At 44.3% G+C, this 24092-nt stretch overlaps 1 protein-coding gene across 2 annotated transcripts in view; it reads left to right on the top strand.

The window, feature by feature from the left end:
• The window catches only part of LOC141130859 (phospholipid-transporting ATPase ID-like), a 188732-nt gene that overhangs the window by 134626 nt on the left and 30014 nt on the right, over positions 1 to 24092 (top strand). For both annotated transcript variants that reach the window (XM_073618169.1, XM_073618168.1), the window contains exons 4-13: positions 2973 to 3086; positions 8709 to 8807; positions 10598 to 10659; positions 12340 to 12412; positions 14096 to 14166; positions 16691 to 16773; positions 19010 to 19168; positions 19260 to 19348; positions 21504 to 21700; positions 22608 to 22816. In XM_073618169.1, coding sequence (XP_073474270.1) covers positions 2973 to 3086; positions 8709 to 8807; positions 10598 to 10659; positions 12340 to 12412; positions 14096 to 14166; positions 16691 to 16773; positions 19010 to 19168; positions 19260 to 19348; positions 21504 to 21700; positions 22608 to 22816 — 1156 coding nt within the window. The remainder of the gene's footprint in view (positions 1 to 2972; positions 3087 to 8708; positions 8808 to 10597; positions 10660 to 12339; positions 12413 to 14095; positions 14167 to 16690; positions 16774 to 19009; positions 19169 to 19259; positions 19349 to 21503; positions 21701 to 22607; positions 22817 to 24092) is intronic.

Raw genomic sequence — 24092 nt, 5'->3', positions numbered from 1 at the left:
CTTGTTTTATTCCTGAGCCAGCGGAACATTCTGACACGAGAGAGATAAGTGCTGATTACAAACTGTCATAGCCCCGGCCTCTAGTAAAGAGTGCAGGACGCCCCCCCCCCCCCCCCCATTTCCTATTTATATGTGGCCCAGGTTTTTTTATGCAATACAAGGAATGTAAATCTAGTAGGACATGGGAATTGCACCGAAAAGGCGTGTTCATATGCAATGAGCCACATGGGGGGTGGCAGAAGGAGGCCCAACTGCCCTGTGTGCAGTGTTTTCATGTGTGTGTGTGTGTGTGTGTGTGTGTGTGTGTGTGTGTGTGGGGGGGGGGGGTCATATGCAATGCAATGTGTTGAAGCTTTCCCACTTCTTCACCGTCCCCGGCTGGTGAAAAGGCTGCTCTGGTACTCCTTCAGACTTCCATACACTGGCCTCTGATGACATGAATGGTTGTCCCTTGGTGGAAACTATTCCTCCCCTTACCTTTGGCCTAGATCAGTGATGGCGAACCTTGGCACCCCAGATGTTTTGGAACTACATTTCCCATGAAGCTCATGCACCCGGCAATGTAAGATGAGCATGATGGGAAATGTAGTTCCAAAACATCTGGGGTGCCAAGGTTCGCCATCACTGGCCTAGATCATCACTTGCCCCTGGCGACAGGAGTGGTCGTCCCTTATGGCGACTGCTTCTCCCTCACCGCTGGCAACAATCCAGTTCCCCTGTCCGGCGGAACCTCTGCAACTTGGTTGGGCTTCCAGCCTGAAGCCCCAACCCTCGCACTGCCTTTCTTAAGCCTAGATAGGCCTCAGATAGCCTAGTAGCCAGGTGCTCCCGGGATAGGCCTCAGGCTTCTGGCCTAGCAACCCGGAGCCTTGTGACACACGTCCACCCAATCAGCCGTCCAGGTGGCACAGAACCCCCAATCACCTGACTCCTCCCGAAAAAATAGGCTCTCCCAGCAGACCAAGGAACCAAAGAAAACCCCGCCAATTGGCTGAGTCAACCTATTCACTCCTAGTATGGATTCCCTATGCCAGCCTTTTCAACACAGAGGAACCCTTGAAATAACTTTTCAGTCTCCAGGAACCCCTGTTAAAAAGTACTATATCTACAACTCGTGATACCTTAGTGTGATGGTCAGTGGGAAGAATGCTCATTACACTTGTGGTCATTGGGAAGATTTACCGCCTTACAGATAGCTAAAATGATCAATGGTGTCAGTGTCAGTGGGAACTTATCTGAGATGCAGAAATTGTTCATTGCTCAAGGAACCCCTAGCAACCTCTGGAGGAACCCTGGTTGAGAAACCCTGCCCTATGGCCTTATCATTCTACTGCCACAGGCAACAATGCCACCTAGTGACAGAAGAGAGAGGTGCATCACATCCAGAGTTAGGGGAAAAGCCAATGAATCCCCTATCAATCAGCCAGGCTAGTTAACACCTAGCAAGCTAAATTTGTTAGCAACCCTGCCTACCAAAATTTTTTTTGTCTTGAACAGACACTGACTTGCTCCTTTGTCCTGGCACATGAGATGAAATCCAGGCGTGGTCCTGGTGGTTTTTATCACCATTTCTGGGTTTGCAGGTCTCCATCCCACTTTTATCTCACACAGCTAAAGGTCAGCTGTCATTAAATGATTTCACTGTGTTAATAAATCGATTTAGGGACAGAGGGCCGGCTGATGGCGGGATATTGGTGAACCCGCACTCACAGAGCCTGGCCTGACCACCTGTGATTGGATGACGGCTTATCAATAGCCGGAGGCGTTTATGGCGTTCTGTTCAAAGGGCATTTCCACCCACCTGGTGTAGGATGACTCGTGGCAATAAAAAAAAAATTGCTGGTTAAAACAGAGCGCTTCACATTTTAAAACATCTTTCTGCACATTTAAAATGAAACCATCGACTGAAAAAACAGATAAGAAGAGGCGCCTGCCAGTACCTGACACTAAACTTTGGTATAAAAAATATTCAAGTATTAAACCCAAAAGCAAAGATTTATTATATTGCAGCTTATAAATTCTTAGATGTGTTGGCTGCATTCGTTTTTCTTTTTTAGGCTTTCTTTTCTTTATTTTCACCTGGTGATCCAGCCAGTAAGTCTGTTGTTTTTCAACAGAACAAGCTCTCCTACTGATTTAGCAGTTAAAGGAATTGAGACAAACCATTTACTACTGACAGGGGGGCTTACAATCAGCAGATTTTATTTATTTATGTAAAACCTTTATCCCAAAAGAAGAGGTGCCCCCACAGATCAGTGGTCAGTGAGGTGCCCCCTTAGATTGGTGGTCAGTGAGATGCCCCTTAGATTGGTGGTCAGAGAGGTGCCCCCTTAGATTGGTGGTCATTGAGGTGCCCCCTTTAGATTGGTGGTAATTGAGGTGCCCCCTTAGATTGGTGGTCATTGAGGTGCCCCCTTAGATAGGTGGTCAGTGAGGTGCCCCCTTAGATTAGTGGTCAGTGAGGTGCCCCCTTAGATTAGTGGTCAGTGAGGTGCCCCCTTAGATCTGTGGTTAGTGAGGTGCCCTCTTGGATTGGTGGTCAGTGAGGTGCCCCCTTAGATTGGTGGTCAGTGAGGTGCCCCCTTAGATTGGTGGTCAGTGAGATGCCCCCTTAGATTGGTGGTCAGTGAGGTGCCCCCTTAGATTGGTGTTCAGAGAGGTGCCCCCTTAGATTAGTGGTCAGTGAGGTACCCCTTAGATTGGTGGTCAGTGAGGTGGTCAGTGAGGTGCTCCCTTACATTGGTGGTCAGTGAGGTGCCTCCTAAGTTTGGTGGTCAGCAATGTGCCTCCATATAATGTGGCCAAAACAGTGCTCCTTACATTGGTGGTCAGTGAGGTGCTCCCTTACATTAGTGGTCAGTGTCTACTGAATCCAATGAGAAAACCGTGTGAATCTTGGGTGAAAGTTGTGTGAAAACATTAATAAATTGAAGGTGAATGTTGGAGTAACAAATAGTATTTGTGTTTTTCAGACCAATGCAATCAAGACCTCCAAATACAACGTTTTCACATTCCTCCCCCTCAACCTCTTCGAGCAGTTCCAGCGGGTGGCCAACGCTTACTTCGTCTTCCTCCTCATCCTGCAGGTGAGACCCCCGGAACTCCCTCCACCCTTCCAAGTGCCAACTTCTCTGACCTACTACAGCCAATCACAACAGATCATCCACTGATATGGCGACATCTGATTGGTTATTATATTGCGCCTGGTATTTCGTCATTGATAAACATAACATGAGTCTTCTCCTATCACTGGGAAGCCAAGGCATCTGATCAAGTGACTTGGAGGATCAACCAATGTAAACTGAGCTCCTACCCCCCCCCCCCCCCCCCAGCACAGATCACATGACCTGGCTTTTATTCCTCAGCAACACTGGAGGGAGCCGGGAGCAGACCTTTCTCCGGGAAGAAGTAGCTCCGCCCTTCTCTTACTCTCTATGCGCTCCACCAAGACTCTTATTATAGATTTGAAGATGAACTCCAGACACATCAATAATACAGAATGACATCATTACCCACTTCAATACCGGGCACTTCACCCCCTTCACCCCCTCCCTGCCCAGGACAATTTTCAGCTTTCAGCGCTGTCGCACTTTGAATGACAATTACGCGGTCATACAACACTCTAAACATAGGACATGTTTATCATTTGTTCCCCACAAATAGAGATTTTTTTGGGTGGTATTTGATCACCTCTGGGGGGGGGGGGTAACTAAAACTAAAAAAGACCAAAAATTATTATTAAAAAAAAAAAGTTTTTCTTTGTTTCTGTTATAAAACTTTGTTTTCTCCTTCACTGATGAGGCACTGATATGCAGCACTGATGGGCACCGATAGGTGGCACTGATATGTAGAGTTGATGGGCACTGATAGTCGGTACTGATGGGCACTGATGAGGAGGCACTGATATGCAGCACTGATGGGCACTGACAGACTGATGGGCACTGATTGATCGCTGATGGGCACTGAGAGATGGCACTGATATGTAGAATTGATGGGCACTGATAGGGGGCACTGATGGGCACTGATAGGTGGCACTGATAAGGGGCACTGATGGGCACTGATAGGTGGAACTGATGGGCATTGATGAGGAGGCACTGATATGTAGAACTGATGGGCACTGATAGGTGGCACTAATAGGGGGCACTGATGGGCACTGATAGGTGGAACTGATGAGCATTGATGAGGAGGCACTGATATGTAGAACTGATGGGCACTGATAGGCGGCACTGATATGTAGCACTGATGGGCACTGATAGGTGGCACTGATAGGTGGCACTGATGGGCACTGACAGGCAGAACTGATGGGCACTGACAGACTGATGGGCACTGATTGTTTGCTGATGGGCACTGACAGGTGACACTGATGGACACTAATAGATGGCACTGATGGGCATCACTGATGATGAGGTACAGACAGGTGTTACTGATGGGCACTGATTGGCACTGTGATGAGCACTGACAGGCGTTTCTGATGGGGCACTGACTGGTAGCTGATGGGCACTGATTGGCATCGTTGGTGGCACATCTGATGGGGCTGTGCTGACAATCAATGTACTGATCATCAGCACAGACCCCCCCCCTCTGACAGGAGAGCCGCCGATTGGCTGTCCCTGTCAGCGCGAACCGAGGAATGACGTTTGCCGCCTCTTCCAGGTTCACGCGATGATCAGCTGTGATTGGTCACAGCTGATCACGTGGTAAGAAGCCTCTGACGGAGGCTTCTTATCCCAATCGGAGATGCGGGGTGTCAGGCTGACAACAGCACCACCCATCGCCGTGCTGCGCGCCCCTCCTTGGGTGGGCGCCGCCGTGTTATCTTGCTGGATGTCATATGACGCTCAGTCAGGATAACAGACCACCGCCCGGCCGTCATTCTGCTATAGGCCGGGTGGGAAGTGGTTAAATGTATTTTCATTAAATGCAAGCAGTAAAAGTACCTGAATCTGACCCGGTAGCAGCCTCTTGCAGTCCCCGTACAGCAGAGCTCAGACTGGGAGACGGGAAGCAGCACAATGAGCTAGTCAGTTGTCCTGCAATACTCATGTGCTAACAAGGAACATGCTGATAGGAGGAGTGAGCAGAGATGAACCCATCAGTCTGCTGCTTCCCCTTCCACTGGCTAGACATGTGCACTGCTGAAAACATTTGTTAGTTTTCATTTCATTTCATTTTTTTGTCTCGTAAATTTGTAAATCCAAAAATCCGAAAATTCGAAAATCCGAAAATTTGAAAAAACGAAAATCTGAAAATCCAAAAAATAACTAACTAATAATAACTATTAAATTATAGGTATTGGAATTTCCTTTCAAATTTGGTTGTTAGTGAACGTAACAAATAACGAATTATCCGAAATAACGAATTATCCGAAATAACGAATGCCGCATCTAAACAAGTGGAACGGAATGAATTGTTAATAAGTTATAATAAATAAAATGTTTTATTATTATTTATTATTATTAATTGGTTACGTTCCATTCGTTTAGATGCGGCATTCGTTGTCGCATTTCGGATAATTCGTAACTTCGGATAAATTCGTATTTGTTACGTTCACTAACAGCCAAAGCATTTCAGATTTTCAATTTTTCGGGTTTTTGAATTTTCGGATTTTCGATTTTTCCGAATTTTCCAATTTCCGAATTTTTGGATTTTCAGATTTTTGAATTTCTGAAATTTGGAATTTTCGAATAAAAATTCAGAATTTAAAAAATTTGAAATTTGCAAAAATTCGCAAATTTGAATATTTCCGAATTAACAAATTTGTCGAAATTCGTTGAAAAAAAGAATTTGGAAAGAAACGAATTGCACATGTGTACCGCTGGCCAGTCACAGGCTGGGGGACAGACAAGACGTGTAAGCGTCACATTAATTGCAGATGATGGGAAAAGTCAGGTGTCCTTCCCTTGCTAGGCAGGGCTGTTCTATGTGGCAGAGCTGTGTAAATCTCAGGACTGGCTGGATAGAAGTACAAATTCTTTGCTCTATTTCCTCTTTGTGTTTTGTGGTAATCTGACGTCTCGGTGATTATAGAAATGTGATCCTGAATGTAAATAATGTTATCGGCGTGTTATAAAAGCCTTCTGTTATTCTGTACTCACCGCCCCTCCACATCAGCAGATGGTGTCATTGTGGATGGGATTCAACTGTAAATGGGATCCGCCAACTTCCACTGATCACACACCCTGTCCTTGTATTTATCATTTATATAGAGCTGACATATTCCATAGAGCAGTACTGGGAACATTGAACCGTTCCCATCAGCCCCCCGACCTCCCCCCTACACAGGACACCGGTGATATGGAAGTCAGCTGTCCGTGTGATCATGTATTGAGGAAAGAAAATTCTGTGAGAACATACAAACTCCATGTAGAGGGACATAAAAACTCCATGTAGAGGGACATACAAACTCCATGTAGAGCGACATACAAACTCCATGTAGAGCGACATACAAACTCCATGTAAAGGGACATACAAACTCCATGTAGAGCGACATACAAACTCCATGTAGAGCGACATACAAACTCCATGTAGATGGACATACAAACTCCATGTAGAGGGACATACAAACTCCATGTAGAGGGACATACAAACTCCATGTAGAGCGACATACAAACTCCATGTAAAGGGACATACAAACTCCATGTAGAGCGACATACAAACTCCATGCAGAGCGACATACAAACTCCATGTAGAGGGACATACAAACTCCATGTAGAGCGACATACAAACTCCATGTAGAGCGACATACAAACTCCATGTAGAGGGACATACAAACTCCATGTAGAGCGACATACAAACTCCATGCAGAGTGACATACAAACTCCATGTAGAGGGACATAAAAACTCTATTTAGAGGGACATACAAACTCCATGCAGATTGCATCCCCTGACAGGATTTCAGCTGGAGCCATAAAATAAGAGTGCCACCCCACGCTATTATTGAAACCTCTGTTGTAGCCAACCTATAAGGCAGTGGTCTCCAAACTGTGGCCTGCGGGCCACATGTGCCACTTTGCTTGCCTTTATTAAGCCCTTGGGGCACCATTCTATCCACTGACACCAATGATGGGGCATCATTCTATCCACTGACACCAATGATAGGGCATCATTCTATCCACTGACACCAATGATGGGGCATCATTCTATCCACTGACACCAATGATGGGGCATCATTCTATCCACTGACACCAATGATGGGGCATAATTCTATCCACTGACACCAACAATGGGGCACCGTTTCTTCTTTGAATACCAATAATGGGGCACCGTTCCTCCATTAAATACCAACAATGGGGCACCGTTCCTCGACGAATACCAACAATGTGGCACCATTCCTCCCACTAAAATCAACAATGGGGCACCATTCCTCCATTGGATACCAACAATGGGGCACGGTTTCTCCATTAAATACCAACAATGGGGCACCATCCCCCCCACTGAAATCAACAATAAGGCACCATTCCTCCATTGCATACCAACCATGGTGCTCTGTTCTTCCACTAAATACCAACAATGGGGCACTGTTCCTCCATTGAATACCAGCAATGGGGCACCGTTTCTTCTTTAGATCCCAACAATGGGGCAACATCCCCCCCCCCCCACTGAAATCAACAATGAGGCACCATTCCTCCATTGCATACCAACCATGGGGCTCTGTTCTTCCACTAAATACCAACAATGGAGCACTGTTCCTCCATTGAATACCAGCAATGGGGCACCGTTTCTCTATTAAGTACCAACAATGGGGCACCATTCCTCCCACTGAAATCAACATTCCTCCATTGCATACCAACCATGGGGCACTGTTCTTCTATTAAATACCAACAATGGGGCACCATTCCTCCATTGAATACCAACAATTGGGTACCATTCCTCCATTGAATACCAACAATGGAGCACCATTCCTCCCACTACAATCAACAATGGGGCACCATTCCTCTATTGCATACCAACCATGGGGCCCTGTTCCTCCCACTAAAATCAATGATGGAGGTTTGCTTACTCCCACAAATTCTGGGGCGTTCTCCACTCCCGCTGGCCACAGTCTGCCCCCCCCAAAGCCTGAAGGACAGTAAACTGGCCCTGTGTTTAGAAAGTCGGGAAACCACTGCTATAAGGCAGAAAATACAGCTCTGATTTGTTGACTTATGTGTTCTAACTTTCGACTTGAGCTATTGAGCTCTATAAACAAAACAGGAGCGGAGAAGATAGGAAAACACATGAAAAGAAGACTAAAGCTCCACCTGCTGGCTTATATGGAAACTGCAAAATATAAATATGCAATATTTCGAATATACCCAACTGGTAATAAAAATATGTTTTAAAAAAAATTCATTGTATTTTGGTTTTTTGTTTGTTTGTTTTTTAACCCTGGCTTAAAGCAGACCTTCACTGCATCTGAGCACCACAAACCAAAAAACACAAACAAAGTTTAAAACAAGTGAATTTGATATACTTTCCTATCTATTTACTAATGTTAGGAGCATGAGGATTACAAATAATCAATGCTGATTGGGAGAGTGAAGTTCCGCTTTAAATAAAGACAAACGCACAAACCCCACTACATATTCCCTTTAATGTCTATGAGTCTAGGTCTGTTATGTTATAATGGCATTTGTCGCCACCTACAGGTTGTGCTTGTGTATTGCCAAAGTCATTGTGGTGTCTCAGATCTCTACATTAACTTGTGTTCCTTTTTTTTTTTTTATCAGCTCATTCCACAAGTCTCCTCCTTGTCCTGGTTCACTACGGTGGTCCCGCTGGTACTGGTGCTAGCTGTGTCTGCTGTGAAAGATGCCACGGATGACTATGTAAGAGGCTCCCTCCCTTAGACTCCAGGTTATAGTAGTGTGAAGGGTGTGGACTGTATTGGGGGTTGACGTATAGCTCTTACTTACAGGTTTAAAGTATAATTCCAACCAAAACTTTGTCTAGTCTGGTTTTAGATGGAGTTTGGAATGGTTATGGCCTCTGCAAAGGTTTATATTAGTTTTGAAGACCATTGCAACTGGGATAGAAACTTATGGGAAATGTTACCTAAATGTTACTGCACTCATTGGAAAAGGAGTGTGGGTGGTGGGTAGGAATCTCTGAACTGGGATGTGGCATCAGGTGGGGCCTCCCTCACTTTTTTAGAGATTTCCCTTTGACTCCCTGTTGTGTATCCAGGTCAGAAAGTGAAGGGAAATGTTTCCTATGAGGTCACAGTGGGGTGGGTGGGGCGTAGGGGGGGATGAATCTCTCAATGGGGACATGACTTCAGCTTTTGGAGATTTCCCCAACTTCCTGTTTTGTAACTAGGACAGAAAGTTGAAAGGAAAACCCTCCTTTGAGGACACATAGGGACTCTACGTCTGGTGGGATCTCTCTCACTTTTTTGGAGATTTCCCCCTGTTTTGTAACTAAGTCAGGAAGTGAAGGGAAATCCCTCCTTTGATGACACAGTGCTGGGGAGGGAATCTCATAACAGAGATATGACTTCTGGTGGATCTTCCAACTTTTTGGGGGTTTCCCCCTGACTTCCTGTTGTGTATTAAGGTCAGAAAGTGAGCGGAAATATTTCCTAGGAGACCACAGTGGGGTGGGTTGGGGGCTGAATCACTCTGTGGATGCACGACTTCCGGTGGGATCTCTCTCAAATTTAAGAGATTTCCCTCAACTTCCCGATTCATAGCTAAGTCAAGAAGCGATGGTAAATCCCACTGAGAACACAGTGGTGGGGAGGGAATCTTTTAACAGAGACATGACTTCTGGTGGTTGTTCTCACTTTTTTGAGATTTCCTCCAACTTCCTGTTGTGTATTTAGATCAAGAAGTGAAGAAAAATATCTCCTATGAGTCAACAGTGGAGATTGAGGTACCCCAATGAAGGACATAACTTCCAGTGGTATCCCCTCCCTTTTTGGAGATTTCCCTCTGACTTCCTGCTGTGTATCCAGGTCAGAAAGCGAGGGGAAATCTTTTCTAGGAGGCCACAGTGGGGTGGGTGGGGCTTGAATCACTCCATGGTTGCACGACTTCCGGTGGAATCTCCCTCAAATTTAAGAGATTTCCCTCAACTTCCTGTTTCATAACGAAGTCAAGAAGAGAAGGTAAATCCCACTGAGAACACAGTGGTGGGGAGGGAATCTTTTAACAGAGACATGACTTCTGGTGGATGTTCTCACTTTTTTGGAGATTTCCGCCAACTTCCTGTTGTGTATTTAGATCAAGAAGTAAAGAGAAATATCTCCTATGAGACCACAGTGGAGATTGAGGTACCCCAATGAAGAACATAACTTCCAGAGGTATCCTCTCCCTTTTTGGAGATTTCCCTCTAACTTCCTGTTGTGTATCCAGGTCAGGAAGTGAAGGGAAATTCTCTTCTTAAAAATGAGGCAACCACACAGAATTTTTAATAGGACCTTTAAAGTTCTTATTTTTAATTTATTTAGAGCTCTTTATTCTATAAAAATATCCTGCTTTTTATATTCAATCAGCATTATTTTTTTGACCTCCTGAGATATTGTCAGGGCCAAATACTCAATGATTTAGCTAATTTCTATACCAAGTGGAACTCGTGTCCATGTAAAGCTTAGCATTTTATATTTCTTTTTTTGCAGTATCGGCACAAAAGTGACAATCAGGTCAACAATCGCACAGTTCAGGTGCTCAGCAAAGGAGGGTAAGTGATTGTAGGTTGACCAATCTACACTGCATTGGGCAAACCTTCTTTACCAAATATCATACCGAGATCTGTGCAGATCTGTGGGCTCTGAGTTGTCATTGCGTCTTCAACTGAGTTATCATTGTGTCTTCCGTTGAGATGTCATTGTGTCTAGTCATTGTGTCTTCTGTTGAGTTGTCATTGTGCCTTCAGTTGGGATGTCATTTCGTCTTCAGTTGAATTGTCTTTGCCTCTTCAGTTGAGTTGTCTTTGCGTCTTCAGTTGAGTTGTCTTTGCGTCTTCAGTTGAGTTGTCATTGTGTCTTCAGTTGAGTTGTCTTTGCGTCTTCAGTTGAGTTGTCATTGTGTCTTCAGTTGAGTTGTCATTGTGTCTTCAGTTGAGTTGTCATTGTGTCTTCAGTTGAGTTGTCATTGTGTCTTCAATTGAGTTGTCATTGTGTCTTCAGTTGAGTCAAGTCAAGAGAGGCTGGTGTAGAGCAACTATTCCCAGTCACCAGATCATAGCCCACTGCTGGGCCGTGGCCCCCCTTCATCTGGGCCTACAGTTAGCTGCAGATCCCTTAACCTCCCAAATGCCTCTCAGCTCCCATAGTACCCCCCTCCCCAAATATCCAATAGTGATTCCCAATCTCCCAGAGAGCCCTCAGCCACCACGGCCCTACCCAGCCTCCTACAGTGCCCCCCAGCCTGCTGCAGGGCCTCCAGGCCTTTTTATTGCCCCTAACCTCCAACAGTGTTCAACAGTCCCCCCCAACCTCCCACAGCATCACCCCTACAAGGCCACCGAGTCTGCTGCAGAACACAGTGCCTCCCGGCTCCGATAGTGCCCAAAACCTCCCATAGTGGTCCCCAGGCCCCCTGAGAGCCCTCATTCTACACAGTGCTGCCAACCTCCTACAGTGCCTTCCCAGCCCGCTGCAGAGCCTCCAGGCCTCCATAGTGTCCCCAACCTCCAATAGTGTCCATCAGTGCTCTCCTAACCTCCCACAGTGCTCCCAGACTTCTGCAGAGCTTTTAGACCTTCATAGTGCCCCCAACCTCTAACGGTATCCAACAGTGCGCCCCAACCTCCTAAAGTGCCCCTCGACCCAACTTGCCACAGAGCCTCCATCCCTTCATAGTGTCCCTAAACTTCAACAGTGTCCCATAGTGCCCCATAAACTCCCACAGAGCTCCCCCAGTTCCCTCCAGAAACCACACCCCCTACAGGTCCACACTGCAGAATCCCCCTAACCCCCTCTAAAACTGCCACCCCCCCCCCCACATTCAGCCCCATGCAGAGCCTTCTACCATTAGCATATGTTTTTTGCATCAAAATACTTTTGTTGTGTATCAACTTTACTGTTGGGACAGGGAAGGTTTTGGAAGAATTTACCAAAACCATGGATGTAGAGGATAAGTTGTACCATGACTCCCACCGGTAGCTGGAGGAGAGGTCTTGCAATTGTCCTGAACGGAACACTAGCGCACGTAATGCAAGGCAACAGGAATGGTGTGAATGGGCTCTAACATAAAATTTGCCCTCACCTTTTCTGATGGCAACCACAAGGCTTAGCTGGATTCAACCCCTATAAAAGACTCAACCTGAGAGTCCTTGTACCAGTCCTTATTGTCTTCTATCAGATGTTACTTAGTGCACCCTCCAATCTCACTTCCCGGGTTTCTGTTCCTCCAACAGGTTCAGCAACGAGAAATGGATGAACGTCCAGGTGGGCGACATCATCAAATTAGAGAACAACAACTTTGTGACGGTGAGTTGCTTGTCTGTACCCTGCCATGGGACCATTCTGACGGCTACATTGGAATGACAATGATCTCAGTAGTGGCAGAGTGTTGTTGGCCATTTATCAATAAGAGAGTTTAAAAAAAATCAGCAGAGCTATTCTTCCTGTGAAACTGCATGTACATGCGTTCTGTGCGAATGGGGCTATTTTCTCTCCAAGCTAAATGTTTTACATTCATACAGAATAGCGTGGATGAGGAAAATACTGCATTACGGCCACTAGATGGCGATAACAACCATAGCAGATAAATATATACTTCCTATGATCACCAGCTCCATCTAGATGCCAACATGCAGTATTTTCCTAATTTGCACGATTCTACAAATGAAAAAGATTCGACCTGGAGAGAAAACAGCCTAGTAACCTTTGCTTTTTTGCCCAAATTTAAATAGAACAAATGTACTTGCAGTTTCACAGGAAGAATAGCTCTGCTAATTTTTTTCACGACTATACCCCTGAGTGATACTCTTTATTTGCTACCCTTTTGCAGTCCCTGAATTAATTCCTGCAATGGGCTGAGGCAGCGGTAAGGCACAGTAACGTCATCAATGCATCCCGCGGGATTAAGGCTTCCTAATGTATTTTTTGTTAGATCCTTTTTAAAGCATTGTTTACTGTTAATTTTTTTGTTTTTGGTGAGGGGTAGTGGACCTTCCATTTTTAGCAAGAGCATGCTGATAGGAGGAGAGATCCAAGTGACAGAAAGATGAGAAAGAGAGATCAGTCTGCTGCTTCTCCTGCTTCTCACTGTCCAATCACAGGCTGGGGAAAGGATAAAACTCCTTAAATGTTACTGAATTGCAGGAGAGAAAAATCAGGTATTGCCGAACAAGGCTGTACTGTGTGGCAGAGCTGTGTAAATATCTGACTTGAATGGACAGAAATCTAAATCTTTTGGCAGATAAAAAAAAGCTCATTTATATGTATATTATCTGTGTATTTAGCTGTTTGGCCAGAATTCAGATTCAGAGTATCACTTAGGGGTTTATTTATAAAAAAAAAAAAGTTCCACATAGCAATTCATCTAGTGAAAGTGCACATACATTTGTTCTATGTGAATGGAAAAAAAAGTTACTGGTTGAATGTTTTTTATTGATTTAAAATGGAAAATATCAAATGTTTCCACTAGATGGCGCTAAGTCTCTTAGGAATTTCCCAATACGTAGCGCCATCTAGTGGCCAGATAGGACATTTTCTGTTTTAAATCAATGAAAAAGAATCAACCAGCACAGGGAATAGCCCAATAACATTTGATTTTTACCCCATTTGCACAGAACGAATGTACATGCACTTTCACTTGGCCAATTGCTATGTACACTTTTTTTTTATAAATACAACCCTTAAACTTCACACTGTACACAACAATGACTTTATATCACATGACCATCCTAATATCAATAGATAGTAATCACATGATACTAAAATGACCAAACAATACTTTTATTGATACAGGATATGAAAACCCTTATTCATTCTAAATTCTAGCATGCTCCCTTTTTAGAATATCTTTCCTTTATGTCTTTTTTGACTATTTTCTTTTAAATATAATTATAATATCATGTGGCGATGGGCCTTAGAGCAATTTCTTTTATAAAAGTCGGTTGTGATGCCAGCATGCTGTACAGCATCTCAATGCTCTCTTGTTTTCAGGCAGATCTGCTGTTACTGTCCAGCAGCGAACCCAACAGCCTGGTGTACATTGAGACCGCTGAGCTTGATGGGTAAGTGCCGAGCTCTCCTACAACCTCATCCACCTCAACAAGTGGTCTCTGCTCCCTGTGTATTATGTCATATCCCCCTCAGTGCAGCACCAACATTAGACAGGGACAGGGAACAGCGCCATAGAAAACCCCCCTCCCCCCTAAAATCCACACTAGAACCTTTTTCAAGAATGCAGCCTACTGGCTATCTGGCTGACCAGGAAGGGTGGGAACAAGCAAATGCCTCTTCCTGAACCATGCCAGACCACATGACCTGAACATTGAGAAAGGACCCCCCCCCCCCCGACGAAGCACTCTGTCCGCATGTTAATGAGAACAAGGGCCTCTTCCCCACAACCCTGTCTCTGTGGTTGTGGGAATCTGAGGGCGAGAGGAGGTAAAACCCTGGAACCTTAAGGAGGCCCCCCTGATAAGGCAATCTTTTCCCACTTTGATGAGGGCAAGGGCCTTTTCCCCATAACCCTGGCCCTGTGGATGTGAGGGTCTGCGGTCGGAGGGCTTAGTGGAAAAGGAGGTAAGACCCTGGAACCTTAGGGAGGCCCCCTTGATGAAGCACTCTGTCCCCATGTTGATAAGGACAAGGGCCTCTTCCCCAAAATTCTGGCCCAGTGGTTTATGGGGTTCTGCGGGTGGAGGGCTCAGAGGAAAAGGAGGTAAAACCCTGGAACCTTAAGCAGGCCCCCCTGATGAAGCACTCTGTCCCCATGTTGATAAGGACAAGGGCCTCTTCCCCAAAATTCTGGCCCAGTGGTTTATGGGGTTCTGCGGGTGGAGGGCTTAGAGGAAAAGGAGGTAAAACCCTGGAACCTTAAGCAGGCCCCCCTGATGAAGCACTCTGTCCCCATGTTGATAAGTACAAGGGCCTCTTCCCCAAAATTCTGGCCTAGTGGTTTATGGGGTTCTGTGGGTGGAGGGCTTAGAGGAAAAGGAGGTAAAACCCTGGAACCTTAAGGAGGCCCCCCTGATCAAACACTCTATTTCTATGTTGATGAGGACAAGGAACTCTTCCCCACAACCCTGGCCTAGTGATTGTGAGGGTCTGCAGGCAAAGGGCTTAAAGGAGAAGGAGGTAACACCCTGGAACCTTAGGGAGGCCTCACCTGATGAAGCACTCCCATGCACTTCCATGTTGATGAGGACAAGGGCCTGTGGTGAAGGGCTTAGAGGAAAAGAAGGTAAAACCCTGGAACCTTGAAGTAGAACTTCCACTTATCTGTTTGTGACAGGTACCCTGTCCCCACTTCCGTCGGGCCTCGCCACAGCGAGGTATGTCACAAGTTTGGCCCCATCCTCCTCCCCCTGCTGCTGGGCCAGTAACCTAGCGCAGAGCACTTTGCACATGCTCAGCAGGGATCTGGCCGTGAAGCCTTGCTGGCAATGGCAGTGGCAACACCCTATTCCCATGTTGATGAGGACAAGGGCCTCTTCCCCACTAGCCTGGCCCAGTGGTTGAGATGGGCTGCGGACAGGGGGCTTATCAGAATCTGAAAGCTCCCTTTAACCATAAGGGGCCCCCTAGATCCTTCCTTTGTGAAAGAGTAAGTGGTACATAGTTCCTGTACTTATTTCCCAAAAAATGTAAATAGTAAATAAAATCACACATCAAACAAAGGGGTGGGATCTCCCTCAGGTGGTGTCATTGATCAAACAAGGACACAACCATATTTGGTCAAGAATGTCACTGGGGTTCCAGTCTCTTTGGGGTACGCATACCAGCCAGGGAGCTAGAATTTTCAAAAGAGAGATTTTTTTTTTTTACGGAGTAGCAAAAGTTTCAAACCCCTATCAGGTTCAATTTTACTGTCTGTGTCCTGCTGAGTCTTGGAACCACAACAGAAAGTAGAAGGAAATCTCAAGGGTATTCCCATCATAGACAGTGGTCACCAGAATAACATCTCCCATCACTTTCTCTTCATGATACAATGGTCACCAGAAGGGTGAATCTCCTCAAGGGGGGATACAGACAGTAACACACACCCAAAAGGGAGTCTAACCTTTTTCTATTGTGTCCCCCCAAAAAAAATCCCCCCAAAAAAATCCCCCAAAGAAGGTTTGCATTAACATACCAGGCCTCAAGGCTTAGCCATTTTTATTTATTTATTTATTCTTCATCAAGTTTGTCAATTGCATCTATATGCACTCAGGATTGTAGGATGTAGGTCTTCGGGCCTACCCCAAAATCTAGGGGGGAGGAGATGTGATCCTTGGGTTCTTTCCTACCCTGCCTTGGGGGGGGGGGGTCTCTCTTTGGGAGAACCCAGTACTCGTTGATCTGTTTTGGCTGATCATCAGAAGCGGTGTCCTCCTGACCTTTTGGCTAGGTGGACCCGAGTGTGCACTCCAGGGGGTCAAGGAAGTAAGGGAACCATATGACGCACCCTAAGTACACTTTTTTTGCACACTGCACTATGAGTTCAGAAAAAAAAAGAACATATATTTTAATTGTGGTAACAGCTTGATGATTTAGGACCCCAGTCTCTCACATTCATGGAAAAGCTTCTCACTTCATGCACTTTTCTTTCAGGGAAACCAACCTCAAGGTGAAGCAGGCACTGACCATATCAGCAGACATGGGGGAGGACCTGAACCAGTTGTCACAATTTGATGGTATGCTTGGTACACATCATTTATGACGCTAATGAATGTTTCAGACTTTTTTTAAGCCAAAAGGTGGCACTCTAGACTGGCTTTAAAATTTAGCCGGCTAGTCTTAAAGAGCACCTGTCATATTGCCCATTCAGAACAGACAGGGTCTCTTGTAAGTGCAACTCTCCGTCTGTTGATATTCACCTTCACCCTGTTCCTTCTTCGATCTATTGCCCTATTAAAGCCCACTGTAAATAGCCATTTCTTCTGGGCATGGAGAAGCATGTGACTTCCTCCCAGGATGTGGTGCTTGGACCTGACATGCTTGTCCCCCAGCCCTGAACATATGAAGAGGAAAAAGTTAATATTGTGAAAGGTCCAGCACTATCCTACACAATGCTTACTCAGGGTATGGCTTTGGCAGAAGATTGGGGTGGTGAGGGAGATGAGTATCAGTGAATGGGGATTGAAAGGGCAAAGCAACCAAAATCTCTTTAAACTTCCCTAAACTGGACCTTCACCAGTAGAATTTTGTATGAACATTTTTGTTCAATTTATTAATGGTTAGGGGGTCAAATTGACCTTCTTTTTGACTGTAGTGACAAGAACATTAGAAGAACGAGAAATTCTAACTGTGAATGTGGTTTTCCTTTCAGAACAATCACATATTAAACCTGTTTAACACATTTGGGATTCCATTCATGTACCAGGCCCAGATTACATTTTTACAGTTTTTCAAACTAAGTTAGTTGACTTTCTGATGACAAGACAGAACGTTCTGATGAACAATTTTTCAGAATTTCTGTACGAATGTTCAAACGGAAATCCAACCATGGCTTTACTGGAAAAGAAACTTGTTTACAGAGCTCAACAGCTCAATCTGGAATGTACTGTATGCACATTACTGAATGAGTCAGAGCCGTGGCTCCACCCCCTCCCTCCCTTTTTCTTCTATGTACAGTTGGCTCTATATGAAATTACAGCTAAAGACAGAGTGTGTGAAGGCAAACCGCTCCTGGTTCACTTTTTGCTTAGGTAACCCATAGTGCTCTGGGGTGCACCCTGTATTGAACCAAAATTAGATAAGCAATATAAAGTCTTAAGCCTCGTACACACGGTACGATTGTTGGCAGGGGATTGTCTGTTGACAGACTGTTGTATTAAAATCTTACCATTAGTACGCTCCTTTTGACAATTGTTGTCCAACTTTCGGGCAACAAATTTTGAAGGACAGGCTAGTAAATCTTTTCAGCGGACAAGGGTTTGACGTCAGATTTCGTATGGTCAGTACACAAAAGTCAAAAGTACAAACACGCATGCTCGGAATCAATGCTCACAAAACACGAAATTAGCAGAAGAGGCCCAAAGGGTGGCGCTCAAGAGCTGAAATTCCTCGTAGTACGTCACTACGTCCGCGTTTGTGGCACGACAATTGTGTACCGTTAGTATGCAAGACAAGATCCTGACACACGCCTTTTTGACAAAAATCAGACACTCGGTTGGCCAACAATCGTACCGTGTGTACGAGGCTTTAGAACCAATCATGGAGGCTCATCCTCATCTGTAGGCGTTACCTAGTGGTCTGCATGTAATAATAGTCTGCCAAGGAACGTCCACTTCTAAAACTGACATCCAACCATCATTTGGATATTTGCATAACTTCTCCTGAAAGCCCAAGTGGGAGGATGGCACCACTCTCGAGTTAAGGAAGAGCTCCAGGCAACATTTTTATTTTCCAATTCAGTGGGGCTGTATGGGTTAATTGCCTGTTTCTTGTCTAGGGGATTGCAAAATGGAGATATACTTACCTAATCCACCGCTTCTGCCCCCCCCCCCCCCTGCACGCTAGCAGTCTTGTGAATGGACTGTTCCTGACATCATTACACCCATGGACCGGCTCTGGACGTGAGGATAGTAGGAACAGTCCACCAATGGACATGGGGAAGCGTATAGCTTTTCCTTGCACCCCTGGACAGTCTCCTGATTGGACAATGAAACAGTAGCAACACTCTCCTCCTTTCAGCATGTTCCTTGTTGGTCTGATTAGCTTCTACTGTTTCCCTCCCTTTCCCAAGGCTGCTGTGTTAGGAATGGCAGGAAGCTGCTGAAACAAGGACAGGATCAGGTACTTATGTTAGCTGGATGTAACAATGCTTTTAAAACTGTCTTCTCCTGGAGTTCAGCTTTCTATTAAACTTTTATGAATTCTCTTTAAAATGCAAGATAATTCTGTAGGATTCTTCTTCCATCTCTGTAGGTGAAATCGCGTGCGAGGCTCCCAATAACCGATTGGACACTTTCACCGGAACTCTGACCTATCAGGGGGAGAAATACTCTCTGGACAATGGCAAGATCCTGCTACGTGGTTGCACCATCAGGAACACAGAGTGGTGCTTTGGCATGGTCATCTTCGCAGGTCTGTTCTATGTCCTCTATTAGAGCTGGGAGTAAAGGTCCAATTCTCTGAACGTGAGTAACCAGTACTCCATCCTTTTATCATTTCACAGGGCCAGACACCAAGCTGATGCAGAACAGCGGACGCACCACCCTAAAGAGAACCAGTATCGACCGTCTTATGAATGTTTTGGTCCTATGGGTAGGTGTCATGGGTGCACAAGCATTTGGCAATAGGAACTTTTGCCTTCACCGAGATAGGGTTGGGCTCGTAGAAAGCAGTTAAAGCAGGACCGAATCCACCAATTTAATGGTTTCCCAGAACCGTTATATTCACGGCTTGCTGGGAATGATAACTGCCACAGCTGGTCTTGCTCTCAACCAAACTGTCAAGTCATCAAATGACTGGTTTAATAACTGATCACATGGGCTCTGAAAAGCAGGGGGCAAAGAGCTGATGTTACATCAGTAAGGAGAGCTCTGAGAGCTGATTGGAGGGAAGGGTCGTCCCCCCCCCCCCCCATTTCACACAGCACATAGGGAACAGAGCTGAGGCTGTCAATCACAGGCTGTGCCCTCCCCTGTTACCATTTTTCTCTTGGTGTCAGGAAAGCTCTTCAGATGTCACTTATTCTAATAGCAGAGGAAGGAGGCAGCAGACAGAAATTACACTCAGTGCTGTGGATTGAGACAAGCACACACACTATAGAGGGATATGCTTTGTTCATATTTCATGTCTGAGGTTTACAACCACTTTGAGGAACCAAAGGCATATTTCTCATGTACATGGCTGTGAAGGTTCTCACATGTCCATGTCTTGGTTTGGCTGGTAGTAGTCACATTCAACTGGAGTTCTGTAATGTTGAAGACATTTCATAGCTTCTCCAACCCACGTCTTCAGTTCTAATGAGTGTCAGGAAGACAACCCCACATGTAGCACTGACACCTTAATTCAATCACCATGGAATGTGTCAAGGGAGATGCTGATTGTCAGCATGGAGAACAGGATAGAAGGTGTAAATGTTGTGGAACTACCTTGTTTTAGTTATGGGTGCAAAAACACTTGGAAATAGGAACTTTTGCCTTCACCGAGACATGGTTGGGCCCATAGAGAGCAGTTCAGGAACCAAAGGGGTATTTTTCACTTGTACATATCTGTGAAGGTTCTCATATATCCAGGTCATGGTATTAGTAGTAGTCGGTCATATCCAACTAGACTTGTTCTGAAATGTTGAAGACGTTCTGTTGCTTCTCCAAGCCACTTCTTCAGTTCCAGTGAGTGTTGGGAGACAACCCAACCCAATCACCATTGAATATGTCAAGGCAGATGTTGATTGTTCAAGAACAGGGTGGGAGGTGTGGAAGCTATGGAACCACCTCGTTCTAGTTACATAATCCCATCCTTGGTGTCAAAAAGTCTGCAGAGATGTTAATTCTTCAATTTACATGACTAAACGTGTGAATTGTTATCAGATACCAGGATAGCGATGATAAAATTTTCCCACTTTAGGGTGCAAATCCTCTTTCTTACAATGCTGCCTCGTTCCAAGGGTTTACAAAGATCTCTGTAAATTCACTAGCTATTATCCCATCTATGTCACTTCTCTTGTTTTTTTTGGGATCAAGCCTGTAAAATAGAAGATTTTGTTGGAGTGTAAAAATGTACAATTGCTACCAGAGTTGGATTTACCATCAGGCAGAGTAGACACCAGAGGCAAATAGAGGGCTTTTCCCAGTATAGTTTAAGGCCGCACGTTTTTTCCCTTCATCAGTAGAAATAGTCATCTCATTTACCCATTGGCAAGGAAACAAGGAAATGTCCAGTGTAAAAGAGCTGATACTGGCTGTGTGTGTGTGTGTGTGTGTGTGTGTGTGTGTGTGTGTGTGGGTGGGGGGGGGGGGGGGGGGGGAGGGTTCTAAGGGTGCCAAAACTTGTGTGCCTTTATGATCCAGTGATAAAAAAATAGCTGGTAGTAGTTGGTCACATCACAATTGGAGTTGTTCAGTAATGTTGAATACATTTTGTAGTGTCTCTAAGCCATTTCTATAGTTCCAATCAGGCTCCGGTAGATACCTGAAAAATACTTTGGCATCTGTTCTGATCATCTTTGAATGACCACATTTGCCATTAGTGGTTATACTGAATTCTACGCAATACTGGCCTAGCCCGGTGTTTACCAAGCAATGCGTGTTTTGCAGGTATCTCCACATACATACACACAGGTGGAGTAATGAGTGTCTCGGCATTTAGCTACCCATGTAGATATCCACAAAAGATGACCTGCTGGTGGAGGGCTTGTTTGGGTCCTGGCTCAAGAAATGAAGATCCTTCAATGTGACTTTCCATTTCTTGGCAGATCTTTGTTTTCTTGGCTGTCATGTGCATCATCTTGGCTATCGGCAATGGGATTTGGGAATCCAAGCAAGGCTATTACTTTCAGGTGTATCTCCCATGGCCAGAAGGCACTACCAATGCAGCATTCTCAGGGTTCCTAATGTTCTGGTCGTATGTCATTATCTTGAATACCGTGGTGCCCATCTCACTCTACGTAAGGTAAGACCAGTGCTGGAACTGTTATGGTTGAAGGTAGACTTAGATGGGGCTCTGGGGTTGAATGGAGCTCAGAAGGCGACTGTCTACTGACAGGGACTCCTCTATTATGATGTCCTGTATTGTCCACATCCATTATAAAGTTATTTGGTGTGAACTTGTTCATGTACTTAGAAGCATAACGCCTTTGAGAAATAGTAGAGATGTACACAATGGAAATATTTCCTTAATTTTGGATTTCTAATTTGTTTATTCTAATCTTTTCCATTATTTTATTTTCTATTTTGTTTTATTTAATTCTTTTATATTCTATTCTATTATTTTATATTCTATACTATTTTTATTCTATTTTTTATATTTGGTCTTATTCTATTCTTTTATATTCTATTCTTTTCTGTTTTATTCTATTATTTTATATTCTATTTTTTTTATTTTATAACCTATTGTGTTGTATTCTATTCTATTCTATCCTTTTATTTTCTATCTTATTCTATTTTATTTTATTATATTCTACTCTATAAAGCAGAAAAGGAATCTTCATCTTATTGCACTTTTATACCCTACTGTATTGCAATATGTTTCCATTTTAGACTCAAATTAATTTTCAAATACATTTTTGAATTTAAATTCATTTTCCAATTCGGATAATTTGTTTCATTATAATTAAATTCAGATTCATTGAAATTTGTTACTGTTGTAATTGGGAAATTCGGATACATCCGAATCTCCGAATAAGGAAAATTTCTTCCAAATTTTGAAAGTGTAATAAAAAGAATTGCACATGTCTAATGGTTGGTAAGAGATGTAATCAACTGGCATCTTCCCCAATCAAAAATATGCAGATTGACATGCAGATTTGTCATTGTGTTGGCCAAACTCTCAGTGGATGTCATTATCTTCTTCCGAACAGTGTCGAGATCATTCGGCTGGGGAACAGCTACTACATCAACTGGGACCGAAAGATGTATTACCCCAAGAAGGACACCCCAGCAGAGGCCCGAACCACCACCCTCAATGAGGAGCTGGGGCAAATCAAGTACATCTTCTCTGACAAGACCGGGACTCTCACCCAGAACGTTATGACCTTCAACAAGTGTTCCATCAATAGCAACTCCTACGGTGAGTGGGTGGCAAATGGTTGTCATTATTTTTTCTATCTATCTATCTATCTATCTATCTATCTATCTATCTATCTATCTATCTATCTATCTATCTATCTATCTATCTATCTATCTATCTATCTATCTATCTATCTATCTATCTATATATATAGTATAAATATGCCAGAAAGCCTAAAGACATGTTGTAGTAAGGCAGAGATACACTGTGTGACCTCAGCTCAGTGTACAATCTCGGCATGACTTGGTGGCAGGACAGACTGCGTGGGCGTTGCGTGATCCCCGAACCAGCCAACCAAGATAGCCAAAGACATCAAACCCAAAAGAAGACCAGGGGAAGATGGAAGGTCCTACAAGGGTACTCGCAGGGGAGGTAAGTATAATGGAGTTTAGGTCAGCTTTAAATGGGACTATATGAAGATTTAGATCAAATCTGACACTTAGGTAAACTTATTAACTGTCTAGAAAAAAATGTTCAAGTGTTTTATCAATGTTTATAAATAAATAGCAAGTTATCATTTTCTTGGTGCTCTGCACTAACAGTGTTTATATCTGAGTGAAATATTTTTTCAGCCTCATTACCAAACTTGGATTTACACTGTATGACTCATAGCAAGAGGATTGCATGACTTATTGAAATTTGTGTTTCAGTGTTTGGTGGATGCCACCAAACTGTGTCTTCTAACTCTCAGAGGTTCTGTTGGGCAGATCTCTGAGTTCCCGGGTCTGTACACCTCCTGTGTCCATTATGAGGGGCTCCCACCATCTCTGTGCTGATTTCCCAGGTCTGTACACCTCCTGTGCCCATTATGAGGATTCCCACCATCCCTGTGTTGAGTTTCCAGGTCTGTACACCTGCTGTGTCCATTATGAGGGGTTAATTTTGTTTACTGAAAATCTTAAAAACAACAACTTATATACAATAAAACCATAAAAAATAAATAAAACATATTTACAAAATAATTGAATATGATTATACAAAACAAAAAAAACAAGAACATAATAAATGGTGCAAACCAAATTGCGCACAACATAATCCCTACGGGAGAGCCAGACTAAGGAACATCACCATCACCATGCATGTAGCCTTTTATAAAAACGGAGTGGGAACTGCCATAAGGGTAGTTGAGGCAGCCGTTTCTTAGCCTGACTACTCCCTCTCCCTGGAGAACCAGCGGACCTCATTGCACCCTGGCACTCATCATCCATAGAGGATGCTGAACCCAACGAGTCCCATTCATCATCATCATCTGACAGGACCTTAAACTTATTTTCCA

Source organism: Aquarana catesbeiana, linkage group LG01 (genome assembly GCF_042186555.1).
Source record: "Aquarana catesbeiana isolate 2022-GZ linkage group LG01, ASM4218655v1, whole genome shotgun sequence".
Taxonomy (NCBI): Eukaryota; Metazoa; Chordata; class Amphibia; order Anura; family Ranidae; genus Aquarana; species Aquarana catesbeiana.
Note: the sequence above shows the minus strand (reverse complement) of the source record. Positions and strands in the feature narration are given on the sequence as shown.